Source organism: Coturnix japonica, chromosome 4 (genome assembly GCF_001577835.2).
Source record: "Coturnix japonica isolate 7356 chromosome 4, Coturnix japonica 2.1, whole genome shotgun sequence".
NCBI classification, from domain to species: Eukaryota; Metazoa; Chordata; class Aves; order Galliformes; family Phasianidae; genus Coturnix; species Coturnix japonica.
The window spans coordinates 28,272,008-28,290,702 of record NC_029519.1 but is presented as its reverse complement, the minus strand read 5'-3'; the positions used below and the strand labels follow the sequence as shown (position 1 = coordinate 28,290,702).

The following is an 18,695-nucleotide window of genomic DNA, read 5'->3' as shown; positions in this document are numbered from 1 at the left end:
TATTCAGTATATAAATTTCTTCTGAAATCAATGAAGAAGCAAAAAATGGGAGTTTAATATACCAAAATATTAGCTGTGCAACTGTATTATGTCAGTTTGGGATTTTATATGAAATTTAAATACTTCAGCCATTTCTCATTAAAAAGCTTTATCAAAACCAGCTTGATTTGATTTTAACAGGAAACCACTAATTGGCATTTGGTAAAAGTTGTTCCCACACGGGGAGGAGTACCCCTATGAAACTGTTATTTTTCAATTAATTATCACTTTGAGGATTGCTGTGAAACAAGCAAATGTGTTAGACATTTTCCCTGACAACCTAAATATTCCTGTAACATGCACTTTGGAACTCAGCTTTCATTTGTCACTTTCCTCCATTATCTCCTCATGAATGCATACCCTGAAGCTCAGCATGGCTTAAGAAGGGATTAATTCCTCCTGTCTCTTCCTAAAGCTTCCTCTGTGCTTTCCCTTCTTGATGGCTGGGGACTGCATCACTGTCCCACTCGTTAGACAAGTACATAATCTGAGCTTCATCATTAAGTCAAACCTTGAAATTTGCAAGATTTGGTCTGGGCTTTCACTTTATTTTTTCTAAGAGGAACCTGTGATAGCTTCTGTACTGTCTTTGTAAAGCTGTTTCTTTTATCAGTTCTCCAAAGGCCATCCCTGCAAGCATATTTCAATGACTGTGGATCCACAATCCTGAATCCTGCATGCAGAAGCTACTGAGCCACAGAGGAACGTTTGTGTGTTCCACAAGATGCATGCAAATGCTGTTACAAAGTGCCACCTCCTTGTAGATATTTGTATTTCACCGCTCAGTTTCTCTTCACTGCATTTCTCTTCATTTCTCATTAAAATTCGAGAAGAATTCTCATTTGTAGGTGCATAATTATTTGAAATAGTGTTCTCTGAAAGAAGCTGTAAATGAATGGTTTACTGTCATGCTGGAAGCTCATCTAAAGTAGGGTCTTATTGAGGCTCAGTTCAGGGTCTACAGTTTCCCTAGTTACTTGGATAACAAAATACAAAGTAAACGTGAAACTCTGCAGATTTGGAGTTTTTCCTCTGTGAACAGAGTCAGAATTTGGAAGTATTTTCAGTTCCACTGAAATCAACATAATGTCATTTTCAGTAAAGTGCAGAGGGTTACACTGAGAATGGAAATCTCAGGTGTGCAGTTATGAAATACCTCAAAGCAGCTGTTTCGGAAACTGCTGAAAAGAAAGAGCTGTGGTTGCATAACATTAAATATGAGCCAATAAGGTTAAATTATTACAAAAGTAGGCAAATCTAATTTGATAAGAAGGTTTTGCTCCTTTTTCTTCAGAACTGCAAAGTGTGGGCCTGATAATTTTCAGCGCTGCTGGTCAAGGTGTTGTGCCTGGGACAACTTCATGAATCGCCTTCATTCCTGTTCCATTTTGGGATTAATAGCACTCGCGTTCTTCCTAATTGGCATCTCATCTCTGTTTAAGATTTCCAGTTTGGAAGTCTCTGCTGTTTCCAATAAAAAATCTGCTTGAGTTTTTTACAGAGCTTAATATTTAAAAGGTTTCCCTTCCGTCAAAACTGAATCCTGTTTTTTGAAATTTAGAATCATAGAATCACATAATATCGAGTGACAGACTTACCAGGATCGAGTTCAACTTCTGGCTCCACACAGAGCCACTCACTATTCAAACCCGTGTTTCTGAAAGTATTGTCCAAAGGCTACTTAAACTTGGATAGCTTGGGGCTGGGGATCTCGTTCCATGACCACCACCCTCTGTTGAAGAACTTTCTCCTAACTTTAACCAGACCCTCCCTTGACACAGCTGCATGCCATTCCCTCCAGCTGGGCCTGATGCACCCCAGAGCGTGGTTGGCTTTTCTGGCTGCCAGGGCACACTGTTGACTAACCTTCAAGTTACCATATCTTCTAGGTATCTTTCCATGTGTCTGCTCTCCAGGCTCTCATTCCCCAGTCTGTACATGTATCCTGTGTTGCCTGATTCCAGATGCAACAGGCAACACTTGCTAAATTTCTTATGCTTGGTGATTGCCCAACTCTCTTGTCTGTCAGGATATTTCCACAAGGCCTCTGCATTCTCAAGGGTGTGAACTGGTTCTCCTAGATCAAGGAAGAAAAAGGATAATTAGAAGCTTAGAAAAAAAAAAGAAGTCAATCTATAAGGAAGAGTTGAAAAAAACTTCATTTATTTTAGTGTAGAAGACAGAAACATATTAGAAATGATGTGATACCAGTTTTGCAGTTGAAGAAAAAAAAATGGTATAAAAGAGGAGACGGGAAAGATAAGTTGCTCTCTATGGCCACTGTTGGGAATGATGAAGAGAAATCAACTTTACTGTAGAAAAAGAATGATCCAAGAGGTTTTGGGGGAAAAACAGAGTAATTAAATATTGGAGAAAGATGGAGGATACTGTGGAATCCCCACCGTTGGAGATTAATAGCACAGTGCATCGGCAGAGTATAGATGACGCTGCTCAAAGCAAGTAGCAAGTGGATAAACTGTTTCACATACTTTGTGCTTTGCAGTGCTGTATTGGAGCAGTGTTGTGCTGCACTGCATATTGGAATCTGTTCCATACAAAGCAAAATGCAAACATTTCTGAAATTGTTTTATTCTTGAGAGAGTGAGGTAAAAAGCAGTAAATACAAGAGCTTGTCCATAAGTAATGCCTCCTATTTTATTATATGGGCCCACAGCAACAAAGTGGATGGTGATGACGTGGCAGTAGAAGTTGAATCTTCCAGTCAGTATTCCGTTACATTTTATTGCTGTGGCAGATGCCAGCAGTGGGGCAGTCTGCTTCATGTGCTCTTCAGGTACCATTTTGACAAAGATGCATCAGTGAATTCCTTCATGTAGGAAAATATTGCACTGTAATAGAAATTGTGGTGGCAGCACTGAAGTATCACCAAATCTGCTCCATGTTCCACAAATTCTCACGTAGGAATGGAAAGAATATTTCATGCAAGTTTGGCAGGTTGGATTGAATATGAGGCAGAAGGTGACAGTTTCCTGGATTACATTGTTATCAGTAAGAAGATACAGTGTCACCACTATGAGCTGAAGTCTAAAGGGCAGTCCTCAGGGTGGCAAAATATGGATTTCCCATCAAGGAAAAAAGTTCAAGGTGCAGCCCTCCTCAAGTGATGTGTGCTGTCATTTGGGATAGGAAAGGAGTGATCCTGCTAGATTTCCTGAACAAACCTCAACTCTGACTGCCATATCACAAAATGGACTAAACTGAAGGCTGAAACTTCCAGAGTCAGATCAAACAAGACAAGCTTTCTCTTGAAACATGACTGCACCAAGCACTGTACCAGTTTGAAGACCAAGCATTTTGCCAATCTTGACTGGGCTGCCACACTCAATGTATAGTTCACATTTGGCACCACCTGATTCCCATCTGTTCAGGACAATGAAAAATTAACTGTGTGGACAATGTTTTCCTAGCAGTGGTACATAGGAAGCATTACTTTTGGTATGGCATACATTTTTATTAAGCTACAGTCAGTTTTATTTGTAGTTTAGATTAAACTAGAATAAAGACTCAGAATTCTACTCTACTATGCCTCCCTTTGGGTGTATGAGAGCATGACTGGCATTTGTGGATGTGCTTGGACATTTGTAGGGTCTGGCCAGAAGAAAAGGAAACGTGACACGTCCATAGATCAGACTTCATACATGTTTATTCCTTGTCTTTAAGCTGTCCAATCCTGTCAGATTAAAGTGTTAGTTATTAATTAGTAAGCAGTTGCTAATGATGTTGGCTGTGCCAAACTATGTCATTATTTCCATTATGCCTACCATTTCATTCTGCTAAATTTAGTCATTGGCTCTGATCTTATTCTCTGCTAAATGCTTGCTTTACACATAGAGAGTTTGAAATAAATAAATAATAATAAAAGGAATTTTTTCATTGCTTTTTTAATTGAATTAAAATTTCTACCTGTATAATGGTAGCTCAGGCTTGCACTGAGTGATAAAGTTTTCTATTGCTTTCTGTTTCCTTGGGGACAGAGCTGACAGTTTTTAAAAGGTAAAAGGTGGGATGATTATTTTCTTTCTCTCCAGCTGTGGTTTTTCTGTGTGTATTTAGATAAAATGCTTGGTCTGTACAGTGCATTCCAAACGCCACTGCAGAAACCACCCTTGAATAGCCACTGCTTTGCAAGTGTAATGTCCTTGTGGCACTGTCACACATGATAAATTTAAGTAATTTTGTGTTCTTTTAAGTTCCTATAAAACCTGTCCCTTGCCAATGTTGTTGTTTTCCATTTACTTTCTCTTCTTGGTCTGTCCAGTTGAAGTGGTGAGTCTGCTTGGGCACACACATCGCAAAGATTTGTACCCAGGCCTTCTGCTTATGTTTAGGATAGTGCCCAGGTTCGTGTTCGGAGGTTCTTCATCTACCACAGGAAAGTTTTAGTACACTTCCCAAAACTGATAATCAGTTTAAGGGAGCATTAAGATCCTGTCTTTGCTGTCTCCTCCTGCATTTCCTGAAGAGTAAAAGGTACATGCCTGAATGCACTTTGAAGGACTAATGCTGTAAGATCTCACATGCTTTATTGCTTTTCACATTATTCCATGTGTGGATATATATGTAAAACGTCTATATTATTATCTAGAAGTTTCTCAGCAAAATTTTGTACCCCTTGTGCTAGACACTTAAGTGAAAGAAGTGTCTGTACCAAGATAGCTCAAAATTTTCGTGTATGTCAAGATGCAACAGACTGGGGGAAGGGATGCACTGTTTGTGGTAGCAGTAAAATAGCTAATGAGAACAGATGTCAGCTCGCTGAAGCAAGTGAGACAGAGACACCAGGCAAACATGATGGAAAGATTTGAAGGAGAAAAAAATGACATTATGATGGAGCATTTATCTGTGCAAAATTGGAAGCAAGTGAGAAAATGTCTGGTTGATGAAGGCTTAGGAAGGTCTATCTAAAGGCTATTGTGGCCACATCAAGGGGAGACTCGGCAGCTCAGTCCTTCAGTGGCTGGTACAGTGAGGTGTCTCAGGTCACATCTGCAGGCAGCAGGGGAGGGATGTGCAGGAAAGCTCAGAGGCTCTTTATGGAGGACCTAAGGGACAAAGCTGACAAGTTTTGAGGCTAGGAAGGAGGCAGTGGTTGTAGCTCAGGTCCAGAGCTTGAACAAGTGAGGATGGGACCTGGCTGGAGGAGCTCAGGTGGTTGATGTGCAGGTAGTGCTGGCAAGGCATGCAGTGTAGGCTCAAAGGCAGTCACAGATTATGGGTTTGAGTGGGGAGGAGGTTTTTGGTGGTATTCAAAGTATGTTTCTATTGCAGCATCTCTTAAATTGTTTGAAGTGCATTTAACATCTTTTTTTTGCCAGTTGTCTTTTGAATCTATTTACTGAAATGGCTCTTTTTTTTTTTCTTCTTCTTCTTCTTCTTTTTTTTTTTTTTTTTTTTTTTTTTTTTTTTTTTAAACCATTATCTTATTCTGTGCTATGTCCTTTCACGTCCTTTTGGTTTCTCCTTTTCTTTTGCTGGTGTCCTCTGCTTTCTACCAGAGGTAGCATATGATTATATAATGTGCACTTGATATCACTTACTCAGATATATTCTGCAACATGGATGAAATGAAGATCTGTTGAATCAGGATCAGTTTGGTCCTGGCTCTGATAGACCTATGTGAATATTAATTGTTGATTCTGATAGGCAACAGGCGAGCTCTGAATAGCATACTTTAAAGAAAAAATCTTATTTCTGGAGATTATCGATTGCAAGCATTAGAATTCACGTATATCTACATAAAAGTTTAGATAATTTTATGAACTTATGATTTTCTTTAGAGGACTGAACGCCAGTTTGAATTAACTGTGGGATCATTTTAAGATTGTTTGTTTGCTGAAGTTAAACACAAATGCAATTCTGCAAATTAGATATTACTGTGTTATAAAATCTCTGAACTGAATCATAATATTTATGTGCTCTTTTGTCTACTATTGATAGCATTTTGTTCTTTGGCATCTTGGACCCTATTTCTTTAACAATAATGCTGATGAAAATTACTGATTTTGAGCCTATGGAAAATAGTTCCCAGTTTTGAGGCTGTGTTTACTTCTTGGGAATGGATGGAATATAGATCAGTCCCCTCTAGATTTAGCTTGTGTAGCAGATCACATGAAAACTTGCAGTCATAAAACCAGAGGGCTCCCAGTTTTGACTTTCTGACAGTGATCTGACAGATGAAGCATCAGTTCTGAGGAGCCTATTCTCCAAATGTGAGTTCACCCCCGTCTCCGATCAGTAGCTGCTCTCAAATGATTAAGTCCAGTCTTTTTGCTGAGGGCAATGAGCAACTGTGCTTGTCTGTGAAGGTTGTTCTTGCTGAGTTCTTCAAGCACATGGAGCAGTATGTAGTTTCGTAGAGTTTGAAAGCTGTTTTTTGAATCTGTTGGGCAAAGGTTTGCCCAGCTTTTGTCTGTCTCTTCCAGGGAAACAGACTGCTATATTTAGTCACATGTGTTGTTTATTTATTTCTCTGTTATATGATTTAGTGCTAGACCTACAGCAGAGGTCTGTTGGGCTTGCCTGTTCAAAGTGCAACTTTACAACTTTTCAGCTACTTCACCTTATTTCAATATTTGTTTTCACTGCAGTGCGCAAGAACTAAAATACTTAACAAAAATCATGTTAGATGTTTTACGTGTTAACCTCAGGTATACCTACAGTGCATCTTTCACTGTTTGTTTTTCTTCAGTTCTTAATCTTCAGTTATTTAAAAATAGAGGGATTATAATGATATCCTGGCTGCAGTTGCACAGAGCAGGAGGGGCAAGAAACTCTTGGTGGTGCTGCCGTCTTGGTGATGGTCCTGTCCTAACCCTTAGTATTTGTCAGGCTTCAGCTGCAGCTTTCAGGCTTGAAAGTCTTATACTTGCTCTCTCCCCTGGTCTGCTTGGTGACCATGTGTCTTTTTCAACTTTTCCACATTAGTATCTCGATATACTTGGCTTGTTCTCGTGGATTTGGAGGTGGTTTTGTAGTTGGTATTCCAATTAGAGAGCAAACGTGCAAAACACTTTTAAAAGACAGGCTCGAAGTATGTACTTCTCTGCGCTTATGTTTAATCGTTAGTTGTTGGTTTCTGTGGGAGTTACCAAACCAGTTGAGCTAGAGTGCTGGCATGAAGCCAAATGAAAAATACAGTTTTCTTCACTGTAAACATGACTGTCAAGCAGTAATGTTTTTCTCAGCTTCATTTTAAAGGCATTATAACGGAACAAAATGAAACTAAAACACATTTCTGTGCCAGTATTATACGTGGAAGAATGCTATTTCTTTATTCTCTTAATGAAGATTTCAGTGAATAGAACATACAGAATTATGTTGTAATAAATATTTAATCAGGTATCTCTATCGCTAGGTACGATAGAGTTGTTAAACCAATAGATTTCTTATGCTGGTCGTGTTATGGTGAGAATGCATTTTTGGCCTTCACAAACATGAAAGATATGTAAAGTTCTTTATTTTTAGTTCTGTTTTGATAACAGAAAAAAAACCAATGCCTGATAAAATTTAATGAATAACAGCAGCAAGCATTAATCTCTATCCATTCCTTCAGGCTTACTTTCTAACTTTCTTTTTGGTGACTGATTGCTCTGGCAACTCATCATCCAATGTTCTGCTGAACTTGGCCGTTCTTGCTTTCCTTTGGGGATTTTTTTTTCTATTTTTTTTTTCTTTTCTTTTTTTTTTTTTGAAAAATGCGGAAGTTCGGCTTTGCCTTTCTAAGATAAATGTGAACTATATTTAATGCTTGCAGTGATCTCACCAGTACGTCATCCTGTAGGTGCAACTGCTCCAAATGGGGAAAAACAGCATTTTTCACTTACTTCTCAGAATTAAATTTAACAGTTGCCTGCACTGCCTGTCCGTAACGCCCTCTGTTTTATTTTGCAGAGTAAGGAAAAAGCTTTTTTAACAAAATGTCTGATCAGCTGCAGCTTTGTGAAATGGCTTTTTTGGATACTAAGAACAGAAACTGCATCTTGAAGAATGGGTGCCAGCATCCATGTAACTTGGGGCACCAGAGGATGAAAAATCCTTCGGTTGTGCTTCATTGTTTGAATGGACATTTTTGCTTAGTAATAGAAAAGTAAGAAACAGGATTGGAAGGGAGGTTAAAGGGGTCAGCTTATTTGTCTGTCTCTTGAAACAGAATCCATTGCAGTGAAACATCTTTTGACTAACATTTGTCTCACATCTTCCATATCACCTCCAGTGTTTCTCTACGTAATCCATGCTAATACTTCAGGTAATTAGGAAGTTTTTGTAAGGCATCTGCATAGTTGAACAACAGAATTTTAAATTACATTTTATTAGCGCCAGCACATTTTTTATTTGCCTATCTAATCCTTTTATTAAAAAATTCAACCTGCATCAGTTGGTCTGGATATTTGCAGGCAGAGGAATGAGGAGATGATTGAAAACAGAAATTCATGCTGTAAATGGGTTAATGAAATGGTGTTTGACTCTCCAAAGAGGAAGCTACAAATGTTGCACAAAGATCCCTGATGTCCTCTGCGGATCTCCTGGCTATGTTGATACAGAAATCAGTCAGGAGAAGCTTTCTTTTGTGGCTGATGGAAATGACACCAAGCTAATGTTCAGATTTTGCACTTCCTGCTAAGTTCAGTATGTACTGTGATAGCAGTGAATTACGAGTTTTTAAGACGATAGTCCAAGAGTGTCTATTTGACCTTTGAGATCCTGCATGTGAGTGGTACCACTGCTATTTTATGTCATGATCTCCTGGGATTTCCCTAACAAAACAAGTTTGCTCCTGGAGCTGGCTTATCCCAAGATCCTTAGGGGTCAAGGTACTGTGCCATGAGGAAGTGCTGGCAGCAGCAGGCTGTTGTTGCATTGGGGATGTGTGTTGTTCTGAGCACTGGCAGCTGTATCCTGCCTCCCAGTGTGACCGCAGGCCATGGGTCTGGGCAGGCAGCCCCAGTTTCAAGGAAACAGCAAGCGCTAATGGCCACATCGCCAGCAGTAGTCTTGGGACAATAGCAGCCCATCTGTTCAGGACATTTTTCTGAAGTTCCAGATTTTCAAGAGTTTTTAAAAGATTACTGAGGCAGTTCTGTGGATCTGTTGTACGCTTACATGTGAACTCACTGATGCCAGAAAAAAAGGGATGTTATAACTAGAAAGAGATATGAGTCAAGACCAGAGTTTTAGGTATGTACAGACATATAGGGAAAGAATAGATTTGAGAGAAGCTGCTCTGAAAGATCTGCAAACGTTTACATTTAGTTTATTTTCTGTAATGATTATTTTACTTTTTCCAATCATTGTCTCACATTCAGTCCATCTGTATGTGTAGGAGCGTACAGGGGAAACGTTCAGCTAACTTGTGCCTTACTTAGGTTTTAAATTTGAGACTGCTATTTTGCCTCTACTTTGCACTGTGCTTAGCATGGAAATGATGTATCTGACCCCATGCTGGTTTTAAGGCATATCACACAGTCACAGGACCCTGGGCTGTGCTGCCACGCTGGGCGCCATCTCTCTTTTCTTCTAGTCCACACGGGAGCAGAGATAAAAGACTCCTGTTCCTCAGCGTGTAACTCCACTGTCAGCTTTAGTTTCTCCACAGGTGAAGTCTGGGCATGCAAAACTAGACTAAGTCAAAAAGGGACTTTGTTCCAGTGTAATGCAATGCCACTAAGGTGAGCTTAGACCCTGCAATTGACATTAATTGTGGATAGAAGGAGTAACTGGAACAGGGTAGGTGACATGAAGCAAGCCTGCACTGCCTCCTCTGGATCTTTGTGCACTGAACAGGAGAGGAACATTGTGTTGAAATACAACTTTTCTTAGACAGATGTTTAACCTTAAAATTTGTGTTTGCAACACAAAATGAATAAATAGTTCATTTCTTCATGTTTAGGTATCAGTGGAAAACACTGCTTAGAGCTCAAAAAATGAAAATAGTAATGAGGTACTGGAAGAAGGGAGGGATGGGCTTTTTTGTGTGCTCCTTGGTGCTTTGTTTGCTTGTTTACTTAATATTCTTGCTATTTCCCATTCTTTCAGCACACTGTAGGCTAATTTGCTGGTGTGTGAGCAGGGCTTACTACCTACTTAAATATCTATCCTTCACATGGCAATGTTGGGAAGGAATCCCATGGGGTACGTCTGGCTTCTCTACAAGGAGTGAAAGCACACTAGTATTCTTGTCTCTGAAGAACATTTAGTAAAAGAAAGAAAGGAGGTTAGCATTAAAGCAAAAAATAAATAGAACAGAGGAAAGCTGATCACCAAGAGCTGATAGACGTGAGAGAGAAATGTTATGTGAGGCTCAGTGTTCTTTGTCTAACGGGGTACCTATTCATAGTATTTTTTCGGATTTCACTGAGAGAGGAGGAGGCTCTTAAGGAAGGATCAAAGCAGCAAACCCAAGGGGATTTGACTAGATTAGGCTGTTCAGAGTGGATTGATTGCCTTTCGAGTTGAGGCACAGCCAGGGTGTGTACAAGGGCTCAAAAGCTTAGGAGGGCTCCAGGTCTGCTAATTTTAGGCACTGCCACTGAGGCTTCTTTTGATTACAAAACATAGTGCAGAACATGAATTACAAACCTGTAGGTGATAAGTGATCTATCTAAACTATAGTACAAATAAACTTCTGAAATGCTTACCTGCTGCTGCAACTGGGATGTTTTATGCAGGTCTGTACAGAGACATAGAAATGCAAATTACTGGACATTGATGCTTGTAGATGCACACTGAAGCAACAACATTTGAACTTAAATGTTTCTTTTGTTCCTTTTCCCATTCTAACAGTGCTGCAGGCAAATTATTTCTTAGGATCCTGCTGATTTAAGTGTTTATTTCACTTGCAAACTTTTGCAATGATATTTCTGCTTTGATTTTCTGTAAAGCCAGGCTTATGCCAGCTTTTCACACTTTTCTCTACTGACTTGATTTTTGTGCTGTTTGTCTTCACAGCCCGAAAGTCCAAAAAACTGGGCAAATTGAAAGGGATGCATGAGGAACAGCCACAGCAGCGGCAGCAGCCACCACCCCAAAGCCCTGAGGAAGGGACGACGTACATTGCTCCAGTAACTGAGCCCCCTGTAAACACAGCACTTGTTCCCCACATGTCTGCCATCTCACCAGCACTTACTCCCTCTCCTGTTAAGATCCTTGAAAGCATTGAACCGGAGATCGTGTACGCAGGATACGACAGTTCAAAACCAGACACAGCCGAGTACCTGCTTTCCACCTTAAACCGCCTGGCCGGCAAACAGATGATTCAGGTGGTAAAGTGGGCAAAGATACTTCCAGGTAGGATCATGAGTCACTTGGTGAAATTTCTGCTCAGTCTTCTAGATTTACCAACTATTCGCCTGATAAACTGCATCTTTAGACTATGGGCTGGGTTGACAACCCTCACAAAGGGAGCAGGATGAATGCCTGATAGAAGACGGTTGCTTTTATTTATGCCATGTTTGTTTCATATGTTTGTGATCGATATTTAAAATGCTTTCATTTTGAATAATAGCCTCTGTAGAAGAAAACATGTTTTGTCACTAGAATGAAAAATTACGGTTTTGCTTCTTCAGAAATGTACTTTGTGGGTGTGTTGCTCTTGTTCTTGACTGTAGTACTAGAAAAATAATGAGTGATGTATTTGCCGACCCTTGAAGGACACAACATAGTTCATGTGTATTTTCTGTTTTGTTCTCTAGGATTTAGAAACTTGCCTCTCGAGGACCAAATTACTTTAATTCAGTATTCGTGGATGTGTCTGTCATCATTTGCCTTGAGTTGGAGATCATACAAACATACAAACAGCCAGTTCCTCTACTTTGCTCCAGACCTGATTTTTGATGAGTGAGTATTCCTTAATGGTCCTTTTCAGTTCAAGCTGGAAGGATTACTACAACTTTATTTGGTTTTCAGTCTAAGAAAATTTCAGCTAATCCCAGTTTGAAAAGTAGCTAGAAACATTTTTCTGTGCCTCAGTTTTCAATTAGTGAAGCTTTGCTACTGCCATCCACTTCTCCTTGTGGATGTGGATGTGTTCACAAACTGGGAACAAGCTACTGTCTTGAAATATAACTGATACACAACTGAGGTTTATAAAGAATCATTTTTTGGTATCTACTGGAGTTTGGAGAAGTACTTGACTTCTAGGAAATGGGAACATTTAAATTGCCAAGTTTTCTGGTTTTTTGTTTTTGTTTTTTTTTTTGTTTGTTTGTTTGTTTGTTGTTTTTTTTAAGAGCAATCATATAATAGTGCTTTTGTTAAGAATATACAGCTGTTCAATGACTTTTCTTGACAGTCTTTAATTACCCTTCTTTGCAATCATGAAAGAAGCCATAATGTTTTTCCAGTAATGAAACATAATTTTTTTCATGATGCGTTTAGAGAATAAGAAGGATCAACCAAGGAACCATTCCTTCTGCATATGTGTATTCCTTCGTATTTTAAATTTGTGTTTTAGTGCTTTGCCTTTGAGGAGTATAATTTGATTTCTGTTCCATTTGCCTGGTGTTTATTCCAAGCCAGTAAAGTCAAAACTTGAATACACAAGCAGTCAAACTGTGCTCGCGTCATGTACTTATCTCAGAAATGAGATGTAATACGTAGGATATGCATACTACTGTAGTTGGTGGTGCTGCAAGTCTTGAAACTGGTGCATGCAGAAATTAGTCTGAGGCTAAGATGAGGATGTAGTTGGGAAAAGGGCAGAAAGAAAGAAATTTCATAATGGAATGTTGAGATAACTGCATGTGCTCACAAATTCTGGAATCTCTAGTTTTGGAGTTGTCCAAACCTTTGGTGTTAGCCCTGCTAACATGAAAGGTGTCAACCTTTCATGGAGACCTCCATAGGTCTCAACATAAATTATTTTGAGATTCTTGGTTCAATAAAAGCAAGTCTTTCCCAGTTTTGACATTACTTCAGTGGTTAATTATTCAAGTTGTACAAGTCAACCAATACAGCCTCATTTTTCTCATAGCATTCACCTTTTGTATCTGTAGTAGAGTTTAACTTTACTGCTTCATTTTACATCTGTTCCTTTTTATGAAACTGTACTGGTTTGAAACTTTGCTTCAGAATCACTGAATCCTGATTCTGCCTTAGTTTTTTGCGTACTGCAAACTTGGAAATGTCATATTTACTTAAAAACACAGGCTTTCATTTCTGTGGCATGAGGTTTATTAAACTTCACAAAGGTTCATTCGCTGTAACTTTTAAAAATATTTTGTTCCCTTTGGCACTTTAAGAGATAGATTAGTTCATAGGGAATGAAAAGGAGATGCTTGAAAATGACTTTTCCTTTTGCTGGCTTGAGAAAGTCATGTTCTATTAACACCAGGCCAAGATTTTCTTTATATTTCTTCATATTTTGTCTGGAGAGGTCGTTTCCTGTCCTTGGGCAAAAAATAATTAGTAGGGGCCCTTGCCAGTTTGCTGCCCAGAGGGTTCAACATTTTTCTTCAATGAACAGTTAAGAAAGAGTGAAAGTAGAGGTTGGCATTAACAGAATTATGTTGCTTTGTTTTGTGTTAAATGAATTTTCCGTTTACTCTCAACTACTGTGAATAAGAGGAAGTCATAAAGTTTCTGGAAGGCCATGATGTATGACATTGTTTTATTTCTTGTTCTGAAGGCCTGTAAACAAGACGAATAATAAATGAAAACCTATGCTGATTATAGGAATTAAAGCACCTCTGATTGTGTAAATACAGAACAAAATGCCCCCTAGTAAATACATAGTTTGACTTTCTGCTAGGACTATTCAAGTCTGGGAATACTTGGCCACCCACATTTGGTTATGTTATATGTCTAATTAAGTGTACTGTTGGTCTTCATGGATCGAATATGCATTCCATTGATTTAACTGGCCTATGTATTTGCCAAGATGTGAACTGAGGATAAGAAAATGGACATGCAACCACTCAGTCACTCAGCATGTTGCAGAAATGACAAAGTATGTATAGGTTGTGTGTGCGGAGAAGGACCTGGATGTTCTTCTGGACAGGAGAATAGCCATGAGCCAGCAGTGTGCCTTTGTATGGTATCGTGGTGTGCATTAAAGGAGTGTGGCCAGCAGTTTGAGGTGATCGTTCCCCTCTACTCTGCCCCGGTGAGGCCACATTTAAAATACTGTGTCCAGTTCTGGGCCCCCTAGTACAAAAAAAAACAGGGATCTTCTCAAAGGAGTCCAGTGGAGGGCCACAAAGATGGTAATCAAAAGAGTACAGTAATACTGAAACACCATGCTGAAACTTTTTAGTACATTGAAATGCTGCATCAGTATTTCAATGGTATTTTGCAAATCCACTGGATGTTGTAGTGTGTGTTTTCTTACTCCTTCAATTTTTTGTGGATTGTCATGTGCAGCCCAGGAGTATCTCATAGGTGCATAAGTGTGCAGGTTCTGAACTTTCTAGACGTTTTACTTTGTTGTAACCATCATGAGAGTTTTACGGAGATTTTTACATTTCTCAACGACTTTAATCCTTGCCTAATTAAAAATAGTGCCAGGCACTGCATGAAGTACCCAAAATTACGAAAGTGAACTTGAAAAGATGAAATCTAAAAACTGAAGGCAGTTTCCATGAGCATTCAGATCAGCTCTGTCTTTCCCCCCAGATCCTCTCTGAAATGATATCATTGAGACATGCCTCAGTCCTTTACAATTAAAAAAAAAAAATTAGTAGAGCCAGCAGCCTATTGAATAATAATTAAAATTTTTAATAGTGAAGTACATTGGTTGATATATTGGCTGGTGCTTGTAAATGATAAGGAAAAAATTCATGTTATGGATTTTGAGCTGATAAATGACTGTCATTTGTTTTATTATTGCCATTTGGGGCAGTTGTGTCACTAATGGCTACTTTAATTGTAAAATTAAAACATCAACTTCAGATATTTTAAATAACCCAATTTATGTAACTGAGCGCTGTGTATGAAATGCACTTTAACAAACCAACAAAGCCTCTTACAAAATAATATAAGCCCTTCTTTTAAAGCAGGAAACCTTCAATAAAATAAAAATGTGATATTGGAGGGATCTTTCATACCATGCCTTTGGTAATTCCCCCAACTGTGAAGTTTAAAAATTTAAAAGCAGAGAGAGGTTGATGCTGGCAGCAGAGGAAAAAATAGAGAATATATATTTCAAATGAGAGCATTGATGTATAGCAAATGAGGGAGAGAGGGGCAGAAAAACAGCTTTAGGATGTGGGGGTTCTGTGATGATTTGGCACTGCTGTTGTCTTGGGACGTGGACAGGCAGAGGATTTTGTAAGGTTGAGGGAAGTAGTAGAATTAAACTGGAAATTAAGATGTAGCTTGGCTAAATAGCAATTTCATTAGTAAATAGCATGCTCATTGTCTTCTCATTAGATTCCTCTCTTAATATACTTGTGGAAGCTGACCGCTAGGATTTGGTGTTGCGTAACACAGAACAAGGATACAGCTGTCTCTCTGTGACCTTTTGGTGCCAAAGCCCTTAAATCTTTCAGGTGTTTTGATTTCTGCAGTCACACCAGGCAGAGAAAACTAATAAAATAAGCTGAATTTTTAAGAGCTACAGAGGTTTTTAACCATACATATCTCCAGGGGGATGATTCTTCATATCATCTGTGTATTGTTTGAGAGCCAATAACTTTTGTTATTATGTAAAAGATAGGTTTTCCCATTTTGCAGGATGATGGTTGTTAACTCTAATGGTACTGATTTTGGTCTTTTTTGCACTCTTGTTAATCCTGTGTAAATTTAGGTCAATTTTTGTAATCTTTTTGATCTAGCAGTCTCCAAATCCCTCATTTTTAATTAGTATTGCTGCAGTGATTGTTGGTATGAGTTGTCTGTGTTTGTTCTTTGCTGGTAGTGTATGTGTGTGATTGCAGCTCTTGTTAAAAGGTCAGGAAGCACTCCGTGATATTACTTGTGTACATTTTTTGCTTATGCATGTTATTTAGAACATAAATGCTTCCCTCACACAATCTAATCTGTCAGGTGGTTTTAAGAAGGTCCATGGGAATAAAAAATGGTCTAGCACAGTTTCTCATACTCTTAACAGGCCAGCTGCAAAGAAGGTGTGGGATCATGACAGGGATAAAATATTTTTTCATTTGCCTGTTCCAGCAGTTAGTGGCTTAGGTAGGTACTTTCTGAATGAGAGACTGCCTTCAGCTCTGCTTCTGTATCTCCTGTGAATTTGTCTAATACCTTTCTGAATACATTTATAACTCTGGCACGTGAAACATTCCATGGCAATCACTTCTGCAATTTACTTTCGCATATTTATTTGTTAGAGATGTTTCTAAAGTGGATACCTGATAATTTCATGGAGTACCACTTTATTCTTGTGTTTGTGGAAATACTGGATATATTCCCTTTCATCCCATTTGTGCCATTTATCATTTATAGATCTCTGTCAGGTCCTGTTGTTTATTCTACAAGCAGGAGAATCAGCTAGTCAGTTTAATCCCTCTTTGTATATCACTTGCTTGCTACTCCTGGCCATGCTCATCTTCCCCGACAGTGCTTTTGCTTAGACCCTGTGTTAATTTTGGGAACAGACCAGAATGATACACTGTATTCAGAATGCATTGGGTTTATGTGGTGGCAAAATTACAATTTCTGTCTTGCTTTTGGTTCTTCTTCTCTCACCCTTTGCTTTCCTTCTGACCACAATAAACACCCACCAAGCATTTTCAAAGGACGGAAACTGAAAAAACCTGCTCCAAATAGGTCTTTTTATTGTGTGATGCTTGTTAATTAGAGCCAATTATTATACGTATAGTGAGAGATGATTATACTGTCTGCATTGTCTTGCAATTAATGATTTTCACCTTCAGTTTTGTCAGCTAGCCTCACAGTTTTGCAAGATTTTTCTGCAGTCCTTCACAGGCAGTTCCCGATTTCATTGTCTGGAGTCATCAGCAAACTCCATCACTTGCACAGGTCTGATTTTTTTTTTCTCAGATGATGTATGAGTACAGTTCTCAGCAGAAGCTTCAGTGCAGAGCTCTGCAATACTTGCCTGGTAGCCTGCAGTACTTTTGAGAAACATCCATTTGTTATTATCCTCTGACTTCTATTTTTAAGCTGCCAATAATCCCGGAGAGCTGTCCTCCTTACCCTTAAGCCCTCTTTAAGAGCTTTCAGGAGATCTCTTTAATAGCTTTAAAATCCAGCTCTGCCCTGTCTGCATCCCCGTTACCTCCTGCTGCAGAGCACAGTGTGCAGGAGGTCCTAGACCGGTCATTCCTTGTGCCAGCATGCTGGCAGACAATAGGTACTGCAGCATGTGCCCAAGCTGCATGCCCCAGTTTCCTTTCTGTGGAAACCAGGGCAAAGGAGAGAAGGAGGAGAGGGCTGGTTCATGCTTTGTTCCTACCCCATATGGACGTGGGATGCAGCTAGACCTGGTGTGTGCAAAGCATTCCCATTAAGCACACATTGCCTGCACCCAGCAGGGTGCCCTTGTGCTGTTGTGCTGTCAGAGTTCATGCATGTGAGTAAGACATGACCTCTCCTTGCCAAAGCTGTACTGACTTGCTTCCACTGTGGCGTATTTATGTACTTACTAATGCCCCTCCTTTGATTATTTTGCTAGATACATAGCCTTCATAGCCTTCCCATTGCCAGCAGGGACAGGGAGGTGATTGTCCCTCTCTGCTCTGCCTATGTGAGACCCCACATAGAGAACTGTGTCCAGGTCTGGGGCTCCCAATACAAGAAAGACAAGGAACTGTTGGGGAGGGTCCAGAGGAAGGCCACAGAGATGATCAGAGGACTGGAACACCTCACCTATGAAGACAGGCTGAGGGAGCTGGGCTCATTCAGCCTGGAGGAAAGAACGCTGCAGGGTGTCCTCATTGCAGCCTTCTGGTACCTAAAGGGAGCCTACAAACAGAAGGGAATCAAGTCTTCACAAGGGTAGATAATGGCAGGACAAGGGAAAATAGCTTTAAGTTGAAGGAGTGAAGATTTAGGGTGGATATCAGGGGAGAAGATCTTTACAGAGAGAGTGGTGAGGTGCTGGAACAGGCTGCCCAGAGAGGTTGTGGATGCCCCGACCCTGGAGGTGTTCGAAGTCAGGTTGGATGGTGCCCTAGGCAGCCTGGCTTAGTATTAGATATGGAGGTTGGAGGCCCTGCGTGTGGCAGAGGGGTTGGAGCTTGATGATCCTAGAGGTGCCTTCCAACCCAAACCATTCTGTGATTCTCTGATTCTAGCCTCTGCTGTCTTGATTGCTCTCTCTCTATGCCAAGGCCCGTTTTATGAAATCAGTCACATTTGTCACCTTGCACACTTTTTATAAGGGCAATTTAAGCAATAAGCTGTGCATCACAGTTAGTAGTACAGCAGTTCTCTATTAAAGTTACTTTACGACTTATGGATGGATGCCATCTGGTCTTGATGATTTATTACTATTCATTTCACTGTATTTTTTTCCTAACCTTTGTTCTATGCACGCTTCAGTCTGAAACTAATTCTCTCACTTGCTGAAAAGGGAGGCAAGTGCAGAACCTCTCTGGACTCCTTTATGGAGAGCACTGATGCAAAGGTTTTATTTAACTTTTCTGCTGTGGCCTGATCTTTCTCAAACACTTCATTTTCATCTGATCATCTCACGGCCCAGTGGATGTTCTGGCAGGCTTCCA

General features: G+C 39.7%; 1 protein-coding gene across 1 annotated transcript in view; it reads left to right on the top strand.

Moving 5' to 3' along the window:
- Positions 1 to 18,695, top strand: part of NR3C2 (nuclear receptor subfamily 3 group C member 2) — a 188,604-nt gene that overhangs the window by 146,940 nt on the left and 22,969 nt on the right. The window contains exons 4-5 of the mRNA XM_015861097.1: positions 11,005 to 11,343; positions 11,748 to 11,892. Of these exons, the coding sequence (XP_015716583.1) occupies positions 11,005 to 11,343; positions 11,748 to 11,892 (484 nt within the window). The remainder of the gene's footprint in view (positions 1 to 11,004; positions 11,344 to 11,747; positions 11,893 to 18,695) is intronic.